The sequence below is a fragment of the Diorhabda carinulata genome, chromosome 6 (genome assembly GCF_026250575.1).
Source record: "Diorhabda carinulata isolate Delta chromosome 6, icDioCari1.1, whole genome shotgun sequence".
Taxonomy (NCBI): domain Eukaryota; kingdom Metazoa; phylum Arthropoda; class Insecta; order Coleoptera; family Chrysomelidae; genus Diorhabda; species Diorhabda carinulata.
In genome coordinates, this window is record NC_079465.1 from 21,756,007 (window position 1) to 21,777,124 (window position 21,118).

Sequence of the window (21,118 nt, forward strand, 5' to 3'; positions counted from 1 at the left end):
AAAACTAATTCAAATTTTTTTCGTTATTTCACCAGGATCCGACAAAGTAGTTTGTGCTCCTGGCGCGAGTTGCCAATTCTTCCTAACCTGCTGGCTCTCGGGAGGGCTGTTGGACCAACCCTGTGACGGTTTATTAAGAGGATGTTGTTACAGGGGAAGAGTCGCGAAGAGCGGAGGAAGCGGATTTTTGGCGATAGGTACACTAGACGCGCCCCCCGATACATCTAAAAACAATATCGGATACCACAATTCGGATTTTCGTAAGTTAGGAACAATTTCTAAGCATGCTTTTATGGTAATATGGACAAATAGCTGATGTTCATAGAATCAGTTTAAATATAAAATTGATAATACAAACCTAAAATATATTAAGGTTAGAGAGTAGGTAGTTTAGTTCTCTCCGATCCCTAACATTGTAAGGACATAACTCCGAAGCTCTGAATTGTTTATCAAAGCAGAATTAGAGTTTAAAATCTACAGAAAGAGGGCACTAAAAACTGAAATTAGAAAGTCTCTTAGCTCCAGGTACATTCTTATATATAAAGAACCAGAGTTCTTAACCCTTGTTCAAAGGAAAAAAAATCGTTAATATTCTGTTGTAATATTTATGATCTAATTATGAAACGTCTGAGTGGAGATTTTTTATGGATTCCTCTCAAAAAAGTTCACTCTTTGGTGGAATCTGTAAGAGAATATTGGACTCGCGAGGCAGCATTGAAGGGCTAAGACAAGCTACTGGAAACCAGAACCCTTTGGTGGAATCGATGAGAAAGTTTGAAACTCTTGGGCTAACACAGTAGTGTTAAGACAAGCTACTAGATATCAGAACTTTTTGGTGAAATCAGTGAGAGAATATTGGACTCGCAAGGCAGCATTGAAGGGCTAAGACAAGCTACTGAAAACCATAACCCTTTGGTGGAATCGATGAGAAAGTTTGAAACTCCTGGGTTAACACAGTAGTGTTAAGACAAGCTACTAGATATCAGAACTTTTTGGTGAAATCAGTGAGAGAATATTGGATTCGCAAGGCAGCATTGAAGGGCTAAGACAAGCTACTGGAAACCAGAACCCTTTGGTGGAATCGATGAGAAAGTTTGAAACTCCTGGGTTAACACAGTAGTGTTAAGACAAGCTACTAGATATCAGAACTTTTTGGTGAAATCAGTGAGAGAATATTGGACTCGCAAGGCAGCATTGAAGGGCTAAGACAAGCTACTGGAAACCAGAACCCTTTGGTGGAATCGATGAGAAAGTTTGAAACTCCTGGGTTAACACAGTAGTGTTAAGATAAGCTACTAGATATCAGAACTTTTTGGTGAAATCAGTGAGAGAATATTGGACTCGCAAGGCAGCATTGAAGGGCTAAGACAAGCTACTGGAAACCAGAACCCTTTGGTGGAATCGATGAGAAAGTTTGAAACTCCTGGGTTAACACAGTAGTGTTAAGACAAGCTACTAGATATCAGAACTTTTTGGTGAAATCAGTGAGAGAATATTGGATTCGCAAGGCAGCATTGAAGGGCTAAGACAAGCTACTGGAAACCAGAACCCTTTGGTGGAATCGATGAGAAAGTTTGAAACTCTTGGGCTAACACAGTAGTGTTAAGACAAGCTACTAGATATCAGAACTTTTTGGTGAAATCAGTGAGAGAATATTGGACTCGCAAGGCAGCATTGAAGGGCTAAGACAAGCTACTGAAAACCATAACCCTTTGGTGGAATCGATGAGAAAGTTTGAAACTCCTGGGTTAACACAGTAGTGTTAAGACAAGCTACTAGATATCAGAACTTTTTGGTGAAATCAGTGAGAGAATATTGGATTCGCAAGGCAGCATTGAAGGGCTAAGACAAGCTACTGGAAACCAGAACCCTTTGGTGGAATCGATGAGAAAGTTTGAAACTCCTGGGTTAACACAGTAGTGTTAAGACAAGCTACTAGATATCAGAACTTTTTGGTGAAATCAGTGAGAGAATATTGGACTCGCAAGGCAGCATTGAAGGGCTAAGACAAGCTACTGGAAACCAGAACCCTTTGGTGGAATCGATGAGAAAGTTTGAAACTCCTGGGTTAACACAGTAGTGTTAAGATAAGCTACTAGATATCAGAACTTTTTGGTGAAATCAGTGAGAGAATATTGGACTCGCAAGGCAGCATTGAAGGGCTAAGACAAGCTACTGGAAACCAGAACCTTTTGGTGGAATCGATGAGAAAGTTTGAAACTCTTGGGCTAACACAGTAGTGTTAAGACAAGCTACTAGATATCAGAACTTTTTGGTAAAATCAGTGAGAGAATATTGGACTCGCAAGGCAGCATTGAAGGGCTAAGACAAGCTACTGGAAACCAGAACCCTTTGGTGGAATCGATGAGAAAGTTTGAAACTCCTGGGTTAACACAGTAGTGTTAAGATAAGCTACTAGATATCAGAACTTTTTGGTGAAATCAGTGAGAGAATATTGGACTCGCAAGGCAGCATTGAAGGGCTAAGACAAGCTACTGGAAACCAGAACCTTTTGGTGGAATCGATGAGAAAGTTTGAAACTCTTGGGCTAACACAGTAGTGTTAAGACAAGCTACTAGATATCAGAACTTTTTGGTGAAATCAGTGAGAGAATATTGGACTCGCAAGGCAGCATTGAAGGGCTAAGACAATCTACTGGAAACCAGAACCCTTTGGTGGAATCGATGAGAAAGTTTGAAACTCCTGGGCTAACACAGTAGTGTTAAGACAAGCTACTAGATATCAGAACTTTTTGGTGAAATCAGGGAGAGAACCATAACTCCTTTGTGGAATTGATGAGAAAGTTCTTCCTCGTCGGCACGTAGGCATAGTTTCAGATTCCCTGAACTAATAAAACACATACATTGCATAGACATTCCTTTAGATCTCTGAAGACGATAATTTGGTTATCGAAACGCGCGTTCCAAAAATTTCAACTCGATTATTATGAAAAGGCTGATATTTATGTGTGTTTAAAAGAAACAAGTATAAATTCATACCCTTTGTGGTCATACTAGTGAAAATAATGGAATGAAAAAGGTAGGAAACGCGCGTAAATGAGCTTATAGGCGTGTGCAAGTGAAGCTTGTAATGTTGTAAAGGGCGCCTTCCTGTTGTCAAAGACAAATCCTAAGAATATAATGGATTTACTGTAAATCAAATAATTATTCATTATATTATATTCAATAAAAGAATTTGAAAGGTATCTGGGTAACTTGGTCTGTAGTTGTTTCTTCCTTCATACACCAGCGGCACTCCGGGTCGCTCTTAATACCCAAAGTGTGAAAGAGATTCAGATTTGTACCTCAGTTTGTTAATACAACGTGCCTTTATCTATTTTCGCAAATCCTGCCTTGCCAGCAGACTTCTTATAGACGTAATATCAACACCAAGAATAGGTTCCTTCTCTTTGGCAGATTTGCCGAATACAATTTGGCGCCCGAGATTAGTTATCCGAGTGATAGGGGTCCAAAATAAGTTAAATCTTCAGACCATCATTCACCAGCTCTTGCAAGACGAAATAGAAACTTAATGAGAAATACTCGCAGAAAATTATTATTAACTTTGTAAGTTACTAAGTAAATATTTTATGGAAATACCATTGGGACTTTGTCAAAAGGATAATTTTCAAATTATATTTATAAATATAGTTTTATTTGGCCTTTCTGTAATTGCATTTCGAACTATCACCTTCACTTATATCACAAGATATACAAGACGGTTTGTAATTTTAATGACTTTCATAATAATCTTCACTGTATTATTATTTCTTGGTGAACTTGGCTCGCGGTGAAAGCAATACGTCATACGGTGCGGTAAAGCCTAAGAAATGTATCCTCTTACTTAACAATGGTGAAGGTTACAAGAAAAGAAAGTTTCGATATTGAAAATTGAACAGCTGTATTGAGGTAGGTAACGGGTAGGTGTTTATCTTTTGGCGCCATATATATCAAACGTTAATTAATTATTCGGCCGTGAAGATTTATTTTGGAGAAATTTCAATGTTGACGAAAATAAACTTTCTTGAGAATCGTTACGAAATCTTCATTGGAAAGTACTTGAAAGGGTATTAACCTTATTTAAGAAAGTATCGGTCGCATCGAGCGAAATATACAAGGAGAAGAGAGATATCGAATTCAATTTTAGAACAATTGTGGTGTTTGTGTAGTGGTGGGGGTTTCGGAAATTTCCACCTACACCATCCCAGATTAGAGGTGACGAGGCTTTAGTTAAAAAGAAAAGGATGGATGCCTGGTGAACATTTTCTTACTAATTAAGAACCTCATAAAATTTCTGGTCATTATCAGCAATAAACTGAAACAGGTACGATTGGAGGTAATCGTCATTCAAACTTCGGAATAAATGGTAATCAGATGGTACAAGATCAGAGCTGTATGGAGGATGTAGTATCACTTCCCAGCGAAGCTCCAATAGTTTCCCAAGAGTTGCCAATAACTAGTAATGGTTACAAATCTTCTGGAATCAAGATCATACTGATCCTTGATTACCATAGCAAAATTTGTATGGTAAATATGCTTATTTATGTGGTTAATGAAAGGTTAGTTGTTTCCTGATACTGAGTAGTATATAAACTATAATTGGGATCGAGAGAAGAGTCATTCTCAAACAGAACATGAAAGTCCATGCGTTAGTGACAAATTTCAAGATGCTACTCCGATCCATTCTATTATAGTAGAGCTTGAACGATCCCTTAGTCAAATTGTTTTGAAAAAAGTCTCAAATTTTTGTTTTAGGAATGATCAACATCAATACAAATCAAAAACAGAATGTAGAGGCTGTTTAAAGTGATTTGTTGTAAAAGTTGTTTTGCTGGAGGCGAGATTCATGCTGGAGCCAGGTATTGAAGCATTTTTCCTCCGAATTATTTAATGCAGCACCGATTTATTTGAAATTTTGACAGATTTTAGATGTGAATGCACCCAAATTTCGGAGGTGGAAAATTTTTCACCAAAAATAACCCTAGAAAAGAAAATATCAGCAAATTTGAAGTAAAAAATGACATATAAAGTTTTTTCGCCATATAAATAGTTTTTGAGTTATTTGCAATTGAAAAGTACGATTTTTCGTCAAAAAAAACGCATTTTTCAATAGTTTTTTACGTATAACTCTGTAATGATGTATTTGATCGAAAAAAGTGTAATGAAAAAAAATGAAGCTTATAAAAAATGAAGAAAATAAACTATATTTTAAGATCTTAATGTTGTACTTAAAGCAAGTTATAGATACCTGAATAGCTTTTGTTTTACGTAATCGAGGTTAAATCTCAAATAACAGGAAAAGGGTGGGTTTCACCCCTTAAAAACAATTTGCTCACCTTGCGACCTTGTAGATCTTGATATGGAGGATAAGATAAGCTTAATTTTAAATTTTCAGAAAAATCGGAGCTGCATTAAAGAATTCGGAGGTTTGACACCATTTTGAGCTTGAATGCCTGCACTACTCCAGAAAACAATAAATTAGTGAAATGGCAACAGCTATTTTTTATTTTTAATCCAAAATAAGTGCTCAAGGATTCAAATTAGTGCAAGATGGGTGCCTCGAATTCTCGGCGTCGAGAAGATTTTTCGAGTTTAGCTGCAAGGACTAATAAAGTTTAATCCGATCAACAGTTAGGGGTGATGAAACTATGATCCGACATCCGGAAAAGATTCCGTGGAGTGGCATCGGAGTGGAGATTCCGTGGCCAAAAAAAGCAAAAGTCGCAAAAAGTACCAAAAAAGTGATAGCTACAACATCTTGGGAATGCGTTGGTATCCCTTTGAGATTTAACACCCACCATGTATGTATGGATTTGGGGTCTCGTATACACTGCGACCCAAAGGATCTATTATGTCCTCCTTTCTTGGAGAACCCAGTGTTTAAATCTTTTAAAAAATCTAGAATGTGAGATGACTAATTACCAGAGATCTTCGTCTTCTATTTCATACGCTTCCAGGTGCAGTGCTTTGGAGTTTCACACTTTGAGAGAATGAAGTTTCTTCCTATGTGCACGTCTCATTATCTGCTAGGTTTTCAGGTGTTTGTTGAGGAGATAGCGCCCTGATAGAACTCCTATTCTGGTTATAGTGAAAAGAAGCTCCAATCAGACGTATATATGAAGAAATTTGCAAGTATCATGAACTGAAATTGTGCAAGATGCATACCATCATGGCTAAAATTTTGCGCACAGAACATCCGATCCCGCACCGATCTGTTCTTTGGAACCGGAGACCGGAATCGGATTGGATATGACAAGTGTGTTCAGACCTTAATAAAAAAATTCTTGAACCGTTGGGGATATTCATATTGAACATACTGTTTAAACTAGCAATCACGTTTCTATAACGAAGTTACCATCTTCAGAGAATGAGCATAAAACAGTTAAACAGTCTCTGAAGACGATTACTTGGTTATCGAAACGTGCGACAGACAATGACTGAATCTTGATGTAGTCGTGATGTAAATAGTCTATTCGATATCAAAACTGGCCCATAATATATTTTATGGTATTCCAAAAAGTGGTTAGGTCCATCCGGGTACCACGTTCATTTCTTTATGATAAGTAAGATAAACAGATGATTTAATTCATTATGACGGTGGCTGTATGTCACGTGACCATCTTGGGATATCAGTTTATGCACAGCATAGATGTTTTCTGGCCCAACAGGCGATTTTGGGCGACCTTCCCAAAATACGAGTACATCTTGTAGTAAATTACAACCAAGTGCTTCATTACCAAAAGTCAAAGTCAAGCTTTATGATGGCAATGTCAGTTTTGACATATTCAGTGTTGCCATATCTCAAAACGTGGCAATCCTCGAATTTCCGGAGTTATGAAGTTCTAACTATGTGGTAATTTATTACAGTTCTGAGACCTCCAAGCTCGTTAAATCCTTTTTTCGAAACTTCTTCAATTTATTTCAGTCCTTATGGATTTTGGTATTTGGAAAAATGGTTTCTCGGTCCTGCGCGTATTCTGGAAACTATTTTTTTGCTGATTTTTCAGTTTAACGTGAGTTCTAAATAAATGTTGGGTTTGAGAACGATTTAGATCGTGGTGGTTTATTGGTCAAAACAAATAAATTAAATCTTGATTTCACCTTCTCAAAAATAGCTTTAGTAACAATTCAGAAAGTGAAATTTCACTTTCACATAATAGAATTCAATGTACGTCGTAATATATCAGATGACTGCTATCCGACAATCGCTTTTTATTTAATAGTTGTTAAATTTACAGAGGCGTGACGTAATAAAGTTTAACAAAAGGATTCTTAAAATATTTAAAAAAAATCTCATCTCTAGTTTTGATATAATTTGCTTCAAAATATTTTCCATCGAGATAAATATACTTTTGGATGCGTTTGAACCATTTGTCGAAGCATTTTTTTCCATTCCGATTGAGGTACCTCCAAAAGTATCAACCACTTCTCCAAGAGTAATTTATTTTTGATCTACAGGAATAAGAAACAATCATTTGGCACCAAATAAGAACTGACCCATCAATTCGACGTTTTGACAGTTCAAAAACGTTTCAGCTCGAACTGATTTGTGAGAGCTCGCATTATCGTGGTGGAGGATGATTTGTCTCCTGTTATCAGTTTCCCTGATTTTTTCTAAAACTTCTGGTGAACAAATGCTGATGTACCATTCAGGATTTTTTTTAGAAGTACCACGATTCCATTTTTTAATCGAGCACGATGTTTCCAGGCACAAAAACCGATTTTGGACGATTTTTACGAAAATCATATTGTGGCGAAGTGCGACCAAGAGTGAATTGGGAAAACCAGCAAAACGCGATGACTCGAGATGGCGCTTCATCATCAAAAGTCAAAGCGAGTTGATCCACACATTGCTGCTGGCTTAATCCACACTAAATTGACGTTTTAACTCACACTAACTCGAAGGGCTTTTTACTGTTGAGTGTTATCACTAGATTTAGATGACCTCGATATTCACCTCGAGATGGCGGCGAGAATTTGGTTAAATGTCTGGTGAATAGTCTTCATCTTCTAGTTCAGTATAGTTCTTATAAGTTGCATACTGAACAGGAAAAAAAGATGGTACCAAAAGTACCTTGCCTGACCTAGATTTGGAGGTAGTTGCTTGAAAAGTCTATACAGTACAGAATCTATAGACCGGATGATCGTCGCCTGGAAGTGCGCGAACTAGTAGACATTTCAAAAAATGAGGTACATCGTTTATTAACTGAAAATTTGGACATGAGAAAGCTTTGCCAATGTTTCACAGAAATAAAGCCGTTTCATAACCATGGATACATCATTTCTAGTCCGAAACAAAAGAACAATAAAAAAAATGGACTGAAGAGGGAGGACTAGGTTCGAAAACGACAAATACCGTTTCATCTGCAGGCGTCGGTTTTTTCGAATGCTCGTGGAATAATTTGCATTGACTATCTTAAAAAAGGGAAAACTATTAACGGCGATTATTATGCGAACTTATTACAATATTTCAGGGATGAAATCAAGCAAAAACGGCCGCATTTAGCTAAGAAGTAAGTGATAATGCACCAGCTCACACATCCGTGATTGCAATGACCAAAATTGATGATATAAAGTTTGAATTGCTACCTATTCGCCAAATTTAGCCCCATCAGATTATTTTCTGTTCCCTGACTTGAAAAAACGACTCGGCGGTCAATGATTTTAAAATAATGAAGAGGGAATATCGACATTAATTGGAGCTTGATGATTCTTAAGAAAGTACCGCTGAAAGGATAACGATTCGAAACCTTATCGAGATGTTTACGAAATTTTTAAGGACCTCGGTTCCAGTGATTTCTGTGTCTACTCTGATTTAGAGAAACATTTGGGACGGAAGCGTTTCGGAACCAACAAGAGCTTATTGAACACCGTTGGAAAAAGGGTATGGGGCTAAAAGGAGGTCATATTGGATATAAAATATATTTTTTTCCAGAATTTTCATGTTTCCTTTGTTGCGCCAGGTACTACTGGGATCACAAAATTTGACATAACTTTGTGGTCTCAGTTTTGTTCATTTTCCACCAAAAGCGCAGGCGAATGAACATTTTCCATGCTCTATTGACGCAGTTTGGGACAAATGAGTCGATTTATAACTGCAGATGAAACCTGAATCCACCACAACACTCCTGAAACAAGAAAAGAGTCAAGACAGTAATTTGCAAAGGGGCGAACTTGTTTCGAAACAGACAAGGACAGTTTCATCGGCTGGATAACTGCTGGTGATGGTTTTTTGTAATAATATCTTCAAAAGGACAAAACCATAACATGAAAAGGTTGTAATTGGTAAAAAAGCATATGAGGTTGATCTAGATGCGTCTCATTACCGGGGTTAATAGTAAAACCAATTGCTCTTTTTAAATCATCATAAAACTTTATAATTCCAGAGTTATAATTTAGTATTTTCGAGCCTGTAACTAACGAGATAATCCATTATGACCTAACTCTTTGAAAGTCTAATATAAGATTCTATTCCAGGTTGTGGGATATCATTGCCGCAAGCCCAAAGACGAATTGTTGGTGGAGAAGAAGCTGGTTTCGGAACCTTCCCATGGCAAGCTTATATTAGAATAGGATCTTCAAGGTAACGATCCAATAGAAGAAAAACGGACTTTTGTTTACTAAATTATTTTCAGATGTGGCGGTTCTTTGGTGAGCAGACGTCATGTGGTTACAGCGGGACATTGCGTTGCAAGGGCTATTCCAAAACAAGTGCATGTCACTCTAGGAGATTACGTCATTAACTCAGCTGTCGAATCGTTACCAGCTTACACGTTTGGTGTATCAAATATACAGGTTCGAATGTTAATGTTTGTTTTCATTTTATTTTATTTTATGCATGAAAAATCGATTATAAAACGAAGTAAATAACGAAAATAAACTAATGAGATGTTCATTATAATTCAGTAGGTGCGAAATTTCTATCTATATAATGTATTCTTGTCCATAATACAATGTAATCAATTTCGTAACGAAGCGCCTCACTTGAAAATGAAAGTGATTGATCATAATCAGTTTGGAAAGTGGAGAACGTAATTAATTGAATGAATATATACAGATCGGTATGAATAATTGATTTAAACGTTTTAAATCGAGGACCTTTTAGCTCCTTTCATACTATTTTTTTGGTGCACCCTTATTTTCTTGCATATTATTGTTGTATTTTTTACTTTACCGATTCTACGTGCTAGTACGTTTTAATTCTGTATTGTATGAAATTTTTTTTTGTTTTTTTGATTATTATCAATTTGTTTTTGATATTTAGAATATCTATAAATCCATTCACGGAATTCTATACAGATTTATCAATTTGTTTTTTGCTTTTTATTAATGATTGTGTAATGATTTGACAAGAAATAACAAAACAGTCTGAGCAATTGCTATTGCAAACCTATGACTGGGTTTCCGTGAATTTCATTTTTAGTAATTTTGACGTAAAAGGACATTTTTTATATCATCTACGAATATTAATCCTTCAGTATTCTAAAATATGGTTAACATGATATTGAAGATTTCATCTCTGAAGTTGGTGAATCTCTACTATGAATTTTGGTCTCTATATCATAAGAGGATGGTCTTAGATGTACCTGTCCCAACAAAGAAGATAAAAACTTTGAAAAAAAATATATTTATCTCCTTTTAGCTCCATACACTTTTCCTAGCGATGTTCAATAAGTTCTTTTTGTAATAAGAATCGCGAAGTTCCTAAAAATAGTCATTAATTGCCGACATCAACAAAATCTTTGATCACCGAATCTTTTTTTGAGTCTGAAAACAGAAAATATCTGAAGAGGCTAAATCTGGCGAATAGGATGGATGAGGTAGCAATTAAAACTTTAATTCATCAATTTTGGACATTGCGATAGCAGATGTTTGAGCTGGTGCATTGTCTTGATGATGAAACAACACTTTCTTCTTAGCCAAATGCGGTCAATTTTACTTGATTTCTTCACTAAAATGTTGCAATAAGTTGGTATAATACCCGCCGTTGATAGTTTTTCCTTTTTCAAAATAGTTAATGAGAATTATCCCACGCGCAGCCCAAAAAACCGACGCCATGACCTTGCTTAGAACGGTCTCTGCATTCTTTGGAGTCAATTCTCCCTGCTCAGTCTAATGTTTTAATTGTTTCTTTTTGGGTATGAAGCCATGCATCCACGTTCTATCGATGGTTATGAAACGGTGCAAAATTTCTGTGAAACAATGCCAAACACTCGGTGGAAACATCTTCACGAAGTTGTTTTTGTTCCATTGTCAGCAAACGCTGCACACAGCTTTCTGTTGACCAAATTTTCAGTTAATAAGCGATCTACCGCACTTTTTGAATGTCTCAAATCTCGCGCACACTCTCAGTCCACGATCATCGAGTACCGCTTTGTGGATTTTCTTCGTCATTTGTGGAGTCGTAACCTCATTTGGTCGACCACTGTATTGCTGGTCTTCGCAGGTCGTACGGTCTCGTCGAAACTCACCCAGTCTCACTCAGAGTAGAATCTAGTTCAGCTTGGAACATATGATCTATGGATTGTACTTCTGGGACTATCCTTGTAGTGATGGATCTACAATTCATGAATTGTTACTAATCTTGCCTAAAGATTGAAGAAGATTTTAATTTGATCACATTTGATCCAATTCGTTTTTTCTATACGATTCATGGTTATTTTATCTTTAAATTCTTTCAGAGGTTTCCTCTTTCGATGTTGGTGAAAAGTCTCTGTAGTGCTAAAAGATCCTCAAAATTAGAACTCTATTTTTCGTTAATGAATTTTGTTTCTATATGCTACATATTCCATTTTTCCTTCAATTCCATTTTTGTATGATTTCCTCGTTATTCTCATTTGCTCTCCATACTACGTTTCGTGTTAATCTGTACCAGTTTGTAATATTTTCTCTGGTTTGTTTTCTCTGTTTAACTTCATCTGTACCTTTTGTTTTTTCTCCTTCTTTCCTTCAATTTTCTAAGGAATTATTGGTTTTGTAGTCTTTGCATTACGTTTCCTGGATGCTTTCATTCGTTGATTACATTATGATTATATCTTCTTCTTTTCATATTGTCTTCTTATTGAAGTTTGTCGACTACGTTTTTAAATGCGTCTCTGTCCTTCCCCATATAGGATTTTACGATGGGCCCAGTATAGGCCCAGATTGGACCAAGTTTGTACAGCTCTGGCCCTAGCTTGGAAGCCATTATTGCCCAGACTTGGTGGGACTCTGGGATGATAACATGGTCCCTCGCTTGATTTGCAAACCTGGACTAGGCCTGGTTACCTAGATAAACCCAAGACTGGTCTGCAACCGTAGGTCAGGCTGGTAGAGTTCAATCAGACTAGGCTTGGGCCATTATTGGTTTGCCAATGCCGGGTTTACTAGCGTTAGCCCAAGCTAATCCCCGTCGTTCAAGTCTGGGGGCTCCTACATTGGTTGTAGCGTAAAACTCTGCCCTGCATTATGTTCTGAATCAGTATTTGTCGATGCTTGAGATGTGTCCTAGCAAAGATGTTTTTCTCATCTTAATAATTGTCAACAGCTTTCTTTTGCGATCAATGAGTCTTAGAATTTCGTCGTTATGTCAGTCCAGGGTCTCTCTAGGATCCGTCTATAGAGCTCTATCTAGTTTTTTGATCATTTGAGCTTTCAAGTCCAAGTTTGGAGGTTTAGATCTCAGTTTACAAACATTGAGGAGTACTTGACAAATGCCTTTCGAAACATTTCAATTCTGATCTTGATTTCTTCGACTGGATCTATTTGAGCGTTTTTCGTCTGGATCTATTTGAGCGTTTTTTTCGTCTGGATCTATTTGAGCGTTTTTTTACTCTGGATCAATTTATGCGTTTCTCGACTCCATTTGAGCGTTTTAGAATGGACCAAGATACTAATTTTATTATGAATCTTTGAAGTTTTCTTGATTATTCCTTGTCCCTAGAGTATATTAACAGTAAAGACAAGCAAAGAATTGGAGAGAGTAGCTAAAAAGCTGGTAGTAGCAAAATAAACGATGCGCTTGAATATGGATGGAAAGAAAAGTCAATATAGAACTTGGAAATTGGTCCGGAATGGAAAAAGCTCAACTGTTAAAGAAGGAAAAAGAATAAAAATTGATCTCTTAGATTAACAAACTGTTTTGGAGGGTTAGATCACATCCTGAAATCCATGAAGGTCTCCAAGAATACTTCAAAGGACCATTGTATTATTCTGAGGTTTGAATCAGATGTCAGAAACTAAATTGGAGATATGGGAAAGAAAATGACAATTAAAAAAAGTATATTTCATAGTTAAGTTAGTGGGAGGTTAAAATCTGTAGCTTCAACCTTTTTGGGTAATCTGATACAAGTTAAATAGATTCAATTGAACATACAGGGTGAGATTTTAGTAAGACAACTATATCTATACGTATTTTTTTTTAATTTGAACATCTATATAATTCCTTACTGAGTTTTTCCTTCGCAATTACAGTGTGAAGTAATTTGACGAATATTGTCTGGTTTTCAAGCTACAGGGTGATCTTAAAAGTAAACTTATGATTTTATTGATATTTTCAAATAATTATTTAATTCTTAATCAATACATATTTGCAGATACACCCATTATTCAAATTCACACCTCAAGCGGACAGATTCGACGTGGCGGTATTGTTATTAGATAGAGCGGCTCACAATCTACCTCACATCACGCCGATTTGTCTTCCGCCTAGAGGAGAAAATTTTTTGGGAGAGATCGGTGTGGCGGCCGGATGGGGAGCGCTTAGTCCTGGATCACGGTTGAGGCCGCAAACTTTACAAGCCGTACAAGTACCAGTTATTGAAAATAAACAATGCGAAAGGTGGCACAGGTAATTAATTATTTCGGTATTCCACAAGGCCCCATAATAGCCCTTTATATACATCATTTATAAGTAGATACCACGGCAGTAGAAGGTTCAATTATATAATTCCTCACGTCAAATAACAAAATTTCCTGGACCAATTCTCGGATAGGTGAAGGACATCGTCTCCATTCACCATCTGATACCCCAAGTAAATGATTTCTACCTTAAGGGAGAAGTTTCGATATCCACTTGTACTTGGGAGTGCGATTAACTCACACTCAGCTGGATGGTCGATCTGACGATACTCTGGACTGTTAGTCTGTTTTATCAAGGCACCTTATGCCATCATCTTCTCAAAAGGCTCTAGTCTTGCCAGGAATCCATTCTTAGGAAGTGCCGATTCCCAGTTACATCGTTTATGTCGATTTGAACTTAATCCCCATTCCTACCAATCTAGAAATGATCGATACGTGATTTCCTTTCCAAAAATACACTTCTCATCCCTTGGATTCAATTACTTTCCCTTCCTTGACAATTCCTGCAATACGGTTAACCTTTTCAATATTAGTTCTGCAGGAAATTTTGGTTATTTCAGGGCCACTTAATGAAACTTCCATATTTTGCTTAAAAATGTCCCTATTACAAAATAAATCACCAAGTGTCTCCATAATCTATTCATTAGTGGATTTTATATACCTGATACTTTGAATTTAAATGTGGTTATCTAAATTTGGCAGAAAACATTAAAGCATAAAACTATAGATAACCAGTCGTAGATTTATTCATATGAGTTAAAAAGAAGATGTTAATCCATGAGAAACAAAGTCATTAAAAGTTTTTCGTTCTCAAAACATTGAAAATACCAAGTACGAAGTTCTTTCTGAAGAATACCAAACAATTTTTACATATACGAGGGCTATGCAGAAAATAAGGAAGGTAGATATCCCAGCATTGTGATTAACCAACTAATTGTTGAAATTATTTATAAAAACCGATGTTTTTTGCTAAAAAATATTATATATTGTGGAGTCATTGATCAATACAAAAAATTTACCTTCTTTGTGACGTAGTAACTGAAAATAGTTATTAATATTTATATGAACCTTACGGAGTAGATTTCCTCTTTAATGCAAGATGAAACATTCACATTTTTATATTTCTGAATGCTTATAACAAACAAGTTGATTCATTGCAAGTCACTTGCCAAAAAAAATTCCCAAAGAACCAACTTTCTACTACTGTTTTTCCTGTACATGGTAAAGTATCTTACTTTGTGAATAGCCCTTGTATACACTCGTATAAAGTGACCTAAATAATTTTTGAAAATACACCGATGCTGCTGTAAAAAATCTTTCTTTTATAGGTCGAAAGGTATAGCGGTGACGATCCACGACGAAATGTTATGCGCCGGATATAAAAATGGCGGTAGAGACAGCTGTCAAGGAGATTCTGGTGGTCCGTTGATGCTTCAAAAAACCGGCAGGTAATTAATAGTTAGTGCCATATATATAATACTCCCATATGGACAGTTCTTATGGAAAAAAACGTCTCTCGTTCGAGACACTTTATAACCTGCTTTTGATAGGCCTCTATCCCACAATAAAAAATTGTTTTTGTCTAAAATATGATAAAAAATGTCTTTTCGAGTATGTTTTTATGGGTCATTTGTGGTACTTATCGTGTAGACAAATATTTCATGTCTGACAAGAAAATTATGTGGTACTAGCTTCGATTATTTGTCTAATGTAGGCCAAACAAGTTAAGGTTCGCCGGAGAGGTTACATGCACATCACATCAACCGAATGTTAATAAAATGTATAAGGACGTTTTGATGTAGTGCTCAAAAACCTTTATGTGTATGGCAACCATTATAACACTGATCAACAAGAGAAAATATGGACTCTTCAGATCTGTTCTGAATCTTGGATGGCATAGATGGCGCTATTAATATTAGATCCATACGTATTCAGTTAATCCTAACCTTGAAAAGATACGTGTATAAATTTGACAGTTGAGGACCGAGGACGATGCACGCCTCAAAGAGGTTGTTATCGAGCGACTTATTAATGTTCATAGATCTCATAGAACAGAAATTTTGCGCAGATAAAGAAATCAATCAATCGACAAATCGTACTATCAAAAAATTGTGTGAAACAAATATTTTTTCTATGCTAGCTTGTTAATTCTTTGAAGGAAGCCCAAAACTATGTTCACATAATAGTCTTTTTGCCTTACGTATATCAAAGGTACTATTGGATCGAAGTCTGGTCCCATCAGTACCTAGAGATGACCTAGAGATGGAGGTAGTTGCTTGAAAAATATAATATAAATAATCAATAGTGAACTTTTTCAGTGGATTTTTAACTACAACTAAGAAAATGAGAACTAAATTCTACCCCGGGGGAGATTGGTCCTTCGTTATTAACAGTGAAATATTGGGTAGCAGAGTTTCGACGAGACCGTACGACCTGTGAAGACCAGCAACGCAGTGGTCGGCCAAATAAGATGACGACTACAGAAATGTTAAAGAAAATCTACTGGATGATCGTTGATATAAAGTTTGCGAGCTAGCAAACATAGTAGGCTTTTCAAAAAATGCGGTACATTGCATATTAACTGAAAACTTGGACTTAAGAAAGCTGTGCGCAAGATGGGTGTCGCGTTTGCTCACTATGAAAAAAAAACAGCGTCGTGGAGATGTTTTCATCAAGTGTTTGGCAACGTTCCACAGAAATAAGGCAGTTTCATAACCATGGATGAAACGTGGGTCTGTCAATTCAAACTCGAAACAAAAGAGCAATCAAAACAATGCACTGAAGAGGGACAACCAGGTCCAAAGAAGACAAAGACCGTTCCATCTGCAGGCAAGGTCATGGCGTCGGTTTTTTGGGTTTATCTTCACTTGTATCACTATATTTAAAACAACTTGTTATTAGCTAAAAATTGTCCGTGTTCGGAAGCAAAAGTCCAGAAGGTTTTATCGTTGTGAGCTTTTTGAAGGCCGTATATTATGCCATATCTGCCAGTCATCACCGGATCTTTTCGATCCGGCAATAATTTATACGTTCATCCAGGGGTGAGATTATCTCTATTTCATTATGGCTATTTTATATCCGTTATTAGAGATAAATATGGAGTTTCTCATTTACTTTCATCCACTCAACTCATTCCTCAACCGGTTGTCTAATATTTTTAACTTAATTTGACAATATGGGTCGAATATAGTGTGAAACTTTCTCGATTGTTGTATATTGGGGTTAAAAAGGTTCATAGACAATATCATGATGCTAAATTCACATGTAGGTATGTAACGGGTCGTCCACGAATCGTTTCTTTATATTCTTGATTCTAAGTGTTAGAATTTTGAACCATTTTTGATTTATTTCGATATATAAAAGGGCGTGACAAATAAAAAATTTTAAAAACTGATATTCTTAGATAAAATTCAATTAATTAACGTATTAGCAGCACTCATATGGATCTCAGAACCAATCCTATCATTATTCTTCACTATATTTGAGGTTATGTTATATCATCTTTAACAAACATACTTTATATTTACAGGTGGTTCCTCATCGGTATCGTATCGGCTGGTTATTCGTGCGCTCAATCGGGACAACCTGGAATTTATCATCGAGTAGCACACACTGTTGATTGGATCATTCGTGCTATTGGTAATACGAATTGAAGAACTTTTCGACGAAGATGAAAATGAAGCAAAAATCATTTCGTTAGAAAAATAACAAGACGTGAAACTTTTTATTGAAAATATTGTGTGTACTACCTTTGTAACAATTAAAATCCAATTAGGGATTGTAAACAAGATGGACAATTCATTATCCAGTACGTTGTAACCAAAGAGAAACATATTTGCACATAGAGGTTCTTTCCTTTAAGTAACAGCGTTTTCAGACGCTGACAAGGCTCAAATTAATATAAGTAAATTGTTGTTATTTAGGTGGTTACATGAATCAATGAATCTTCTTTGGTTATAAGTTTGCTGCCTGCCTAAACCCCTGCAGATGATCTTAATAACTAACTACCACCGTATAATTTTTTGTATGCAGTCTTTATAAGAGGTTACCGCTTCTCTTTTAAACCAAGTGGTTATAACATATTTTTTTAGCTCGTGTCATTATAGTTAAAGTGTTAGAAGAGATGAAAATCGCTAGTATCGAGTTCCGGGCTGTACGAATGATCAAACACGTTCCAGCCTAGTACCTGTAGGAGTTTTTTAGTTACGTTTGCAGTATATCGCGAGAAAAAACACATTTTGTGTGCCTCCATCTTGTTTAAACTTAGGTACGTTCCAAACACACTGTTTAGTACAACAAAACTCACAATTACACTGTCTGACGCGCTTGGAGGTAAACCTTCAGTCTCTGAAGATGATAACTTTCGATAACAGTTATCGAAACGCGCGTGAGACAGTGTAATTATGAGTGGTAGGGTGAACAGTGTGTTCATTATGGATATCACCAACGGTTTCAGAAATTCCAACTTAGATGAGGTTGTTTTTAGTGTTGTTTTTCAATATTTCAGTAACAACTCCATGAATCGATTGATTATTTGATCGCGTCCTTCAGTAAACTGTTTGACATATCTTCTAGTTATTGAATCACACGTAAGCTTCGTAGATTTTCCGACGAATTACAATTGGTTCAACTTAGCATTTAGAAAACGAAGATCACGTTGGCAAGAACGATCCCAAAATAGCGATCGCGGCGTTGCCGCTGATACAATTAGAAACGAGACTTACTCTGTGGATAAACCTCGTAGATTTTTTTATTTTGCATACATAGAGCTTTGTAATAACATAATTTTTTTATGTAAAAAGCAAATAAAAGAGAGTGAACCATTTTGCACTCTAGTGGTTCGAGTGGAGATGTCTGTGGATCTTGAACTTCTGTAGGTTGAAGTGCGAAGGAAAAACGTGGCTGAGTAGTTGATTCTAATAGGGGAGAAAAGAAAAATATTTTACTTATGCATATTATTTCTCAAACAAGGCCAAAAGACAAGAGTTTGCAGAAGTTTCTTCCTGTCAACAGTCTGTATAAGTAAAGGTCCTCTAAAAAAAGCATTGGGAAACAAGTTTACTACAGATTACTGGGGTTTATCCAGGCACTGACAAAACAGGTCATGAGACTCCCCCAAACAAGATAATCCAAAGATGGATTGAAAACATTAAAAAACAAATTGAGACTTTAGTAGTAATGAAGAATCGTTACTGCAGAAAAGACACCATTGAGTTATTTAGTGCCTAATATGAAAAAAGGTATTCTGAGACTCAAGAGAATGGAAAAAAAAATCTGGAGATGAATAATTTGGAGCAAACTGCAAGAAAAATGATGCGTACACTGCAAAATATGAGAACAAAAAGCGAGCTACTGAGCATAATACATTTCTAGGTTCTAAGTATTCCAGTTTCAGATGCTACTCAGGAAGATCATAAAAGAAATGAATAGATTAAATAGAGAGATCGGGGGAAGAGACGAAAATTCTTAAATGCAATTGGAAGATTTCCCGCCACATCGAAATAAAGTGCATTTGAACTGCCACATATGTTTTCTTCGATTGAATTTTTTTTTTCAAATCAAATTAGTAAATGAAGAAACAGAAAAAGTCAACGTTATTCAAGTTCGCTGTTTTACCGATACGACCGCGGCATATGCTTTTCAGAGCTGTTCAAGACAATCCGACCTACTCGACAGGCAGACGTGGTCGAGTTTGCCTGCAGAAGCCCAGAACTTCAATTTATCGGGACTAATTTCGAGAAGTGCAAGCCTACAACCTACAGAAGTTCAAAATCGTCAAGCCAACTCGAACTTATCATCGAGTTGGCCTGCAGAAGCCCAGAACTTAAATTTATCGGGACTAATTTCGAGAAGTACAAGCCTACAATCTACAGAAATTTAAGATCGTCAAGCATAACTCGTATTTATCAACTTTACGTTTTGTAGCCCTACTATTTTTGATAGTTCTTTTATTTCAGGGGTGCAGTGGTGACTGTAGATATTAAACTGAGCTTTAATCTCGTGCAAACTTAATTCCTATGTCCTTAACCTCTAATATTTAATTAGAGTGTCTTTTAATATAATTTGAGGAATTCGTCCATCATTATCATTGATTATCGCAGTTTTTCTCTTCATTATTACTCAAAATTTCATAAAATGATGATACAGAGTCTCTATATACAACGTACACTCGTTCTCAAAATGAAAAGTTTCGTCTTGTTTTTTTTCCCGTCCGGACAGATTTTAAAAAATATTGATTGTAATAAGATGAATTGTCATTTTTTAAACACCCTGTAAATATTTAATAATTTAAATTTTTCCTAATTTATTGTAGATATTTATAAAATTAAGAACTGATGATAAATAAAATGTAAATAATTATTTATAATTTTCTTCTTCTTCTTGGAATTATTGGGATCTGTATGATCTGGAGTGCAATTTCTATGGGAACCCGAACAGATATTATGTTAATTCGTAGGGGGGACTGACTTAAATCCCATAAAGAAGAATTGAGCTAGACTTCCAACCCTAAACACGATCCCATTATTGCAATAGAAGAAAGTTTCAATGAAAAATAAAACACGAAATATAAAAAAAAAATTGTATTAGAGGAAAAATTTTGTATGGGAAAAGTCACACGGTTAATGTTCTCTTAATAAAGCCCAAAATTTCTTTCGTTGGTGCATTTTGTTATAGAAAATGCGCTAAAACTAGAATGAAGACTGCTTCACTTTGATTTGTTTATATCATTTTCCTTAAAAATTGGTACAAGCTGTAGATGAATACTCCAGAAAACATTAAAGTGATTGAATGATCAGCGGCTATAAACACAAGGAATTGCAGTACAAACCGACGTTTCCAAAACAAGTTGATTTAGATTTTTAGAGCTTTTTCACGAGGTCCAAAACAATGAAATCTAATCAAGATGATGAAACATTGCTTTTTACTATGATCCTATGTCAAAAGATATTTCTTTTGAAAGGAGAGCTCGTATCAATAGAAAGGAAAAATCACTAAAAGCGCCAAAAAAGCAATGGTTGGAATTTTTTGGAACTGCGTGTATCTTTTTGATTGACTTTAAGTAATCAGATACATCGGTGGACACAACATAATCCTCTGACTTACTAAAGCAGTTGCGTCAACAGTTTTTTCAAAAAAAGGCGCGGCCAAATCAACCGAAGTGTCCACAAGGCTTCCAGATATCAAACACCCACCATATAGCACTGATATGACCCCTGATGACCACTGATCGAGTTAAGGGGTGAAAGATTTAACAGCGACGATGAAATTAAATATATTCT

At 36.1% G+C, this 21,118-nt stretch overlaps 1 protein-coding gene across 1 annotated transcript in view; it reads left to right on the forward strand.

The window, feature by feature from the left end:
* LOC130894794 (uncharacterized) overlaps positions 1-20,202 on the forward strand; it is a 50,991-nt gene extending 30,789 nt beyond the window's left edge. The window contains exons 5-10 of the mRNA XM_057801778.1: positions 36-260; positions 9,477-9,582; positions 9,635-9,794; positions 13,574-13,827; positions 15,167-15,286; positions 17,368-20,202. Of these exons, the coding sequence (XP_057657761.1) occupies positions 36-260; positions 9,477-9,582; positions 9,635-9,794; positions 13,574-13,827; positions 15,167-15,286; positions 17,368-17,491 (989 nt within the window). The 3' untranslated portion in view covers positions 17,492-20,202. The remainder of the gene's footprint in view (positions 1-35; positions 261-9,476; positions 9,583-9,634; positions 9,795-13,573; positions 13,828-15,166; positions 15,287-17,367) is intronic.
* The last annotated feature ends 916 nt before the right edge of the window (positions 20,203-21,118 follow it).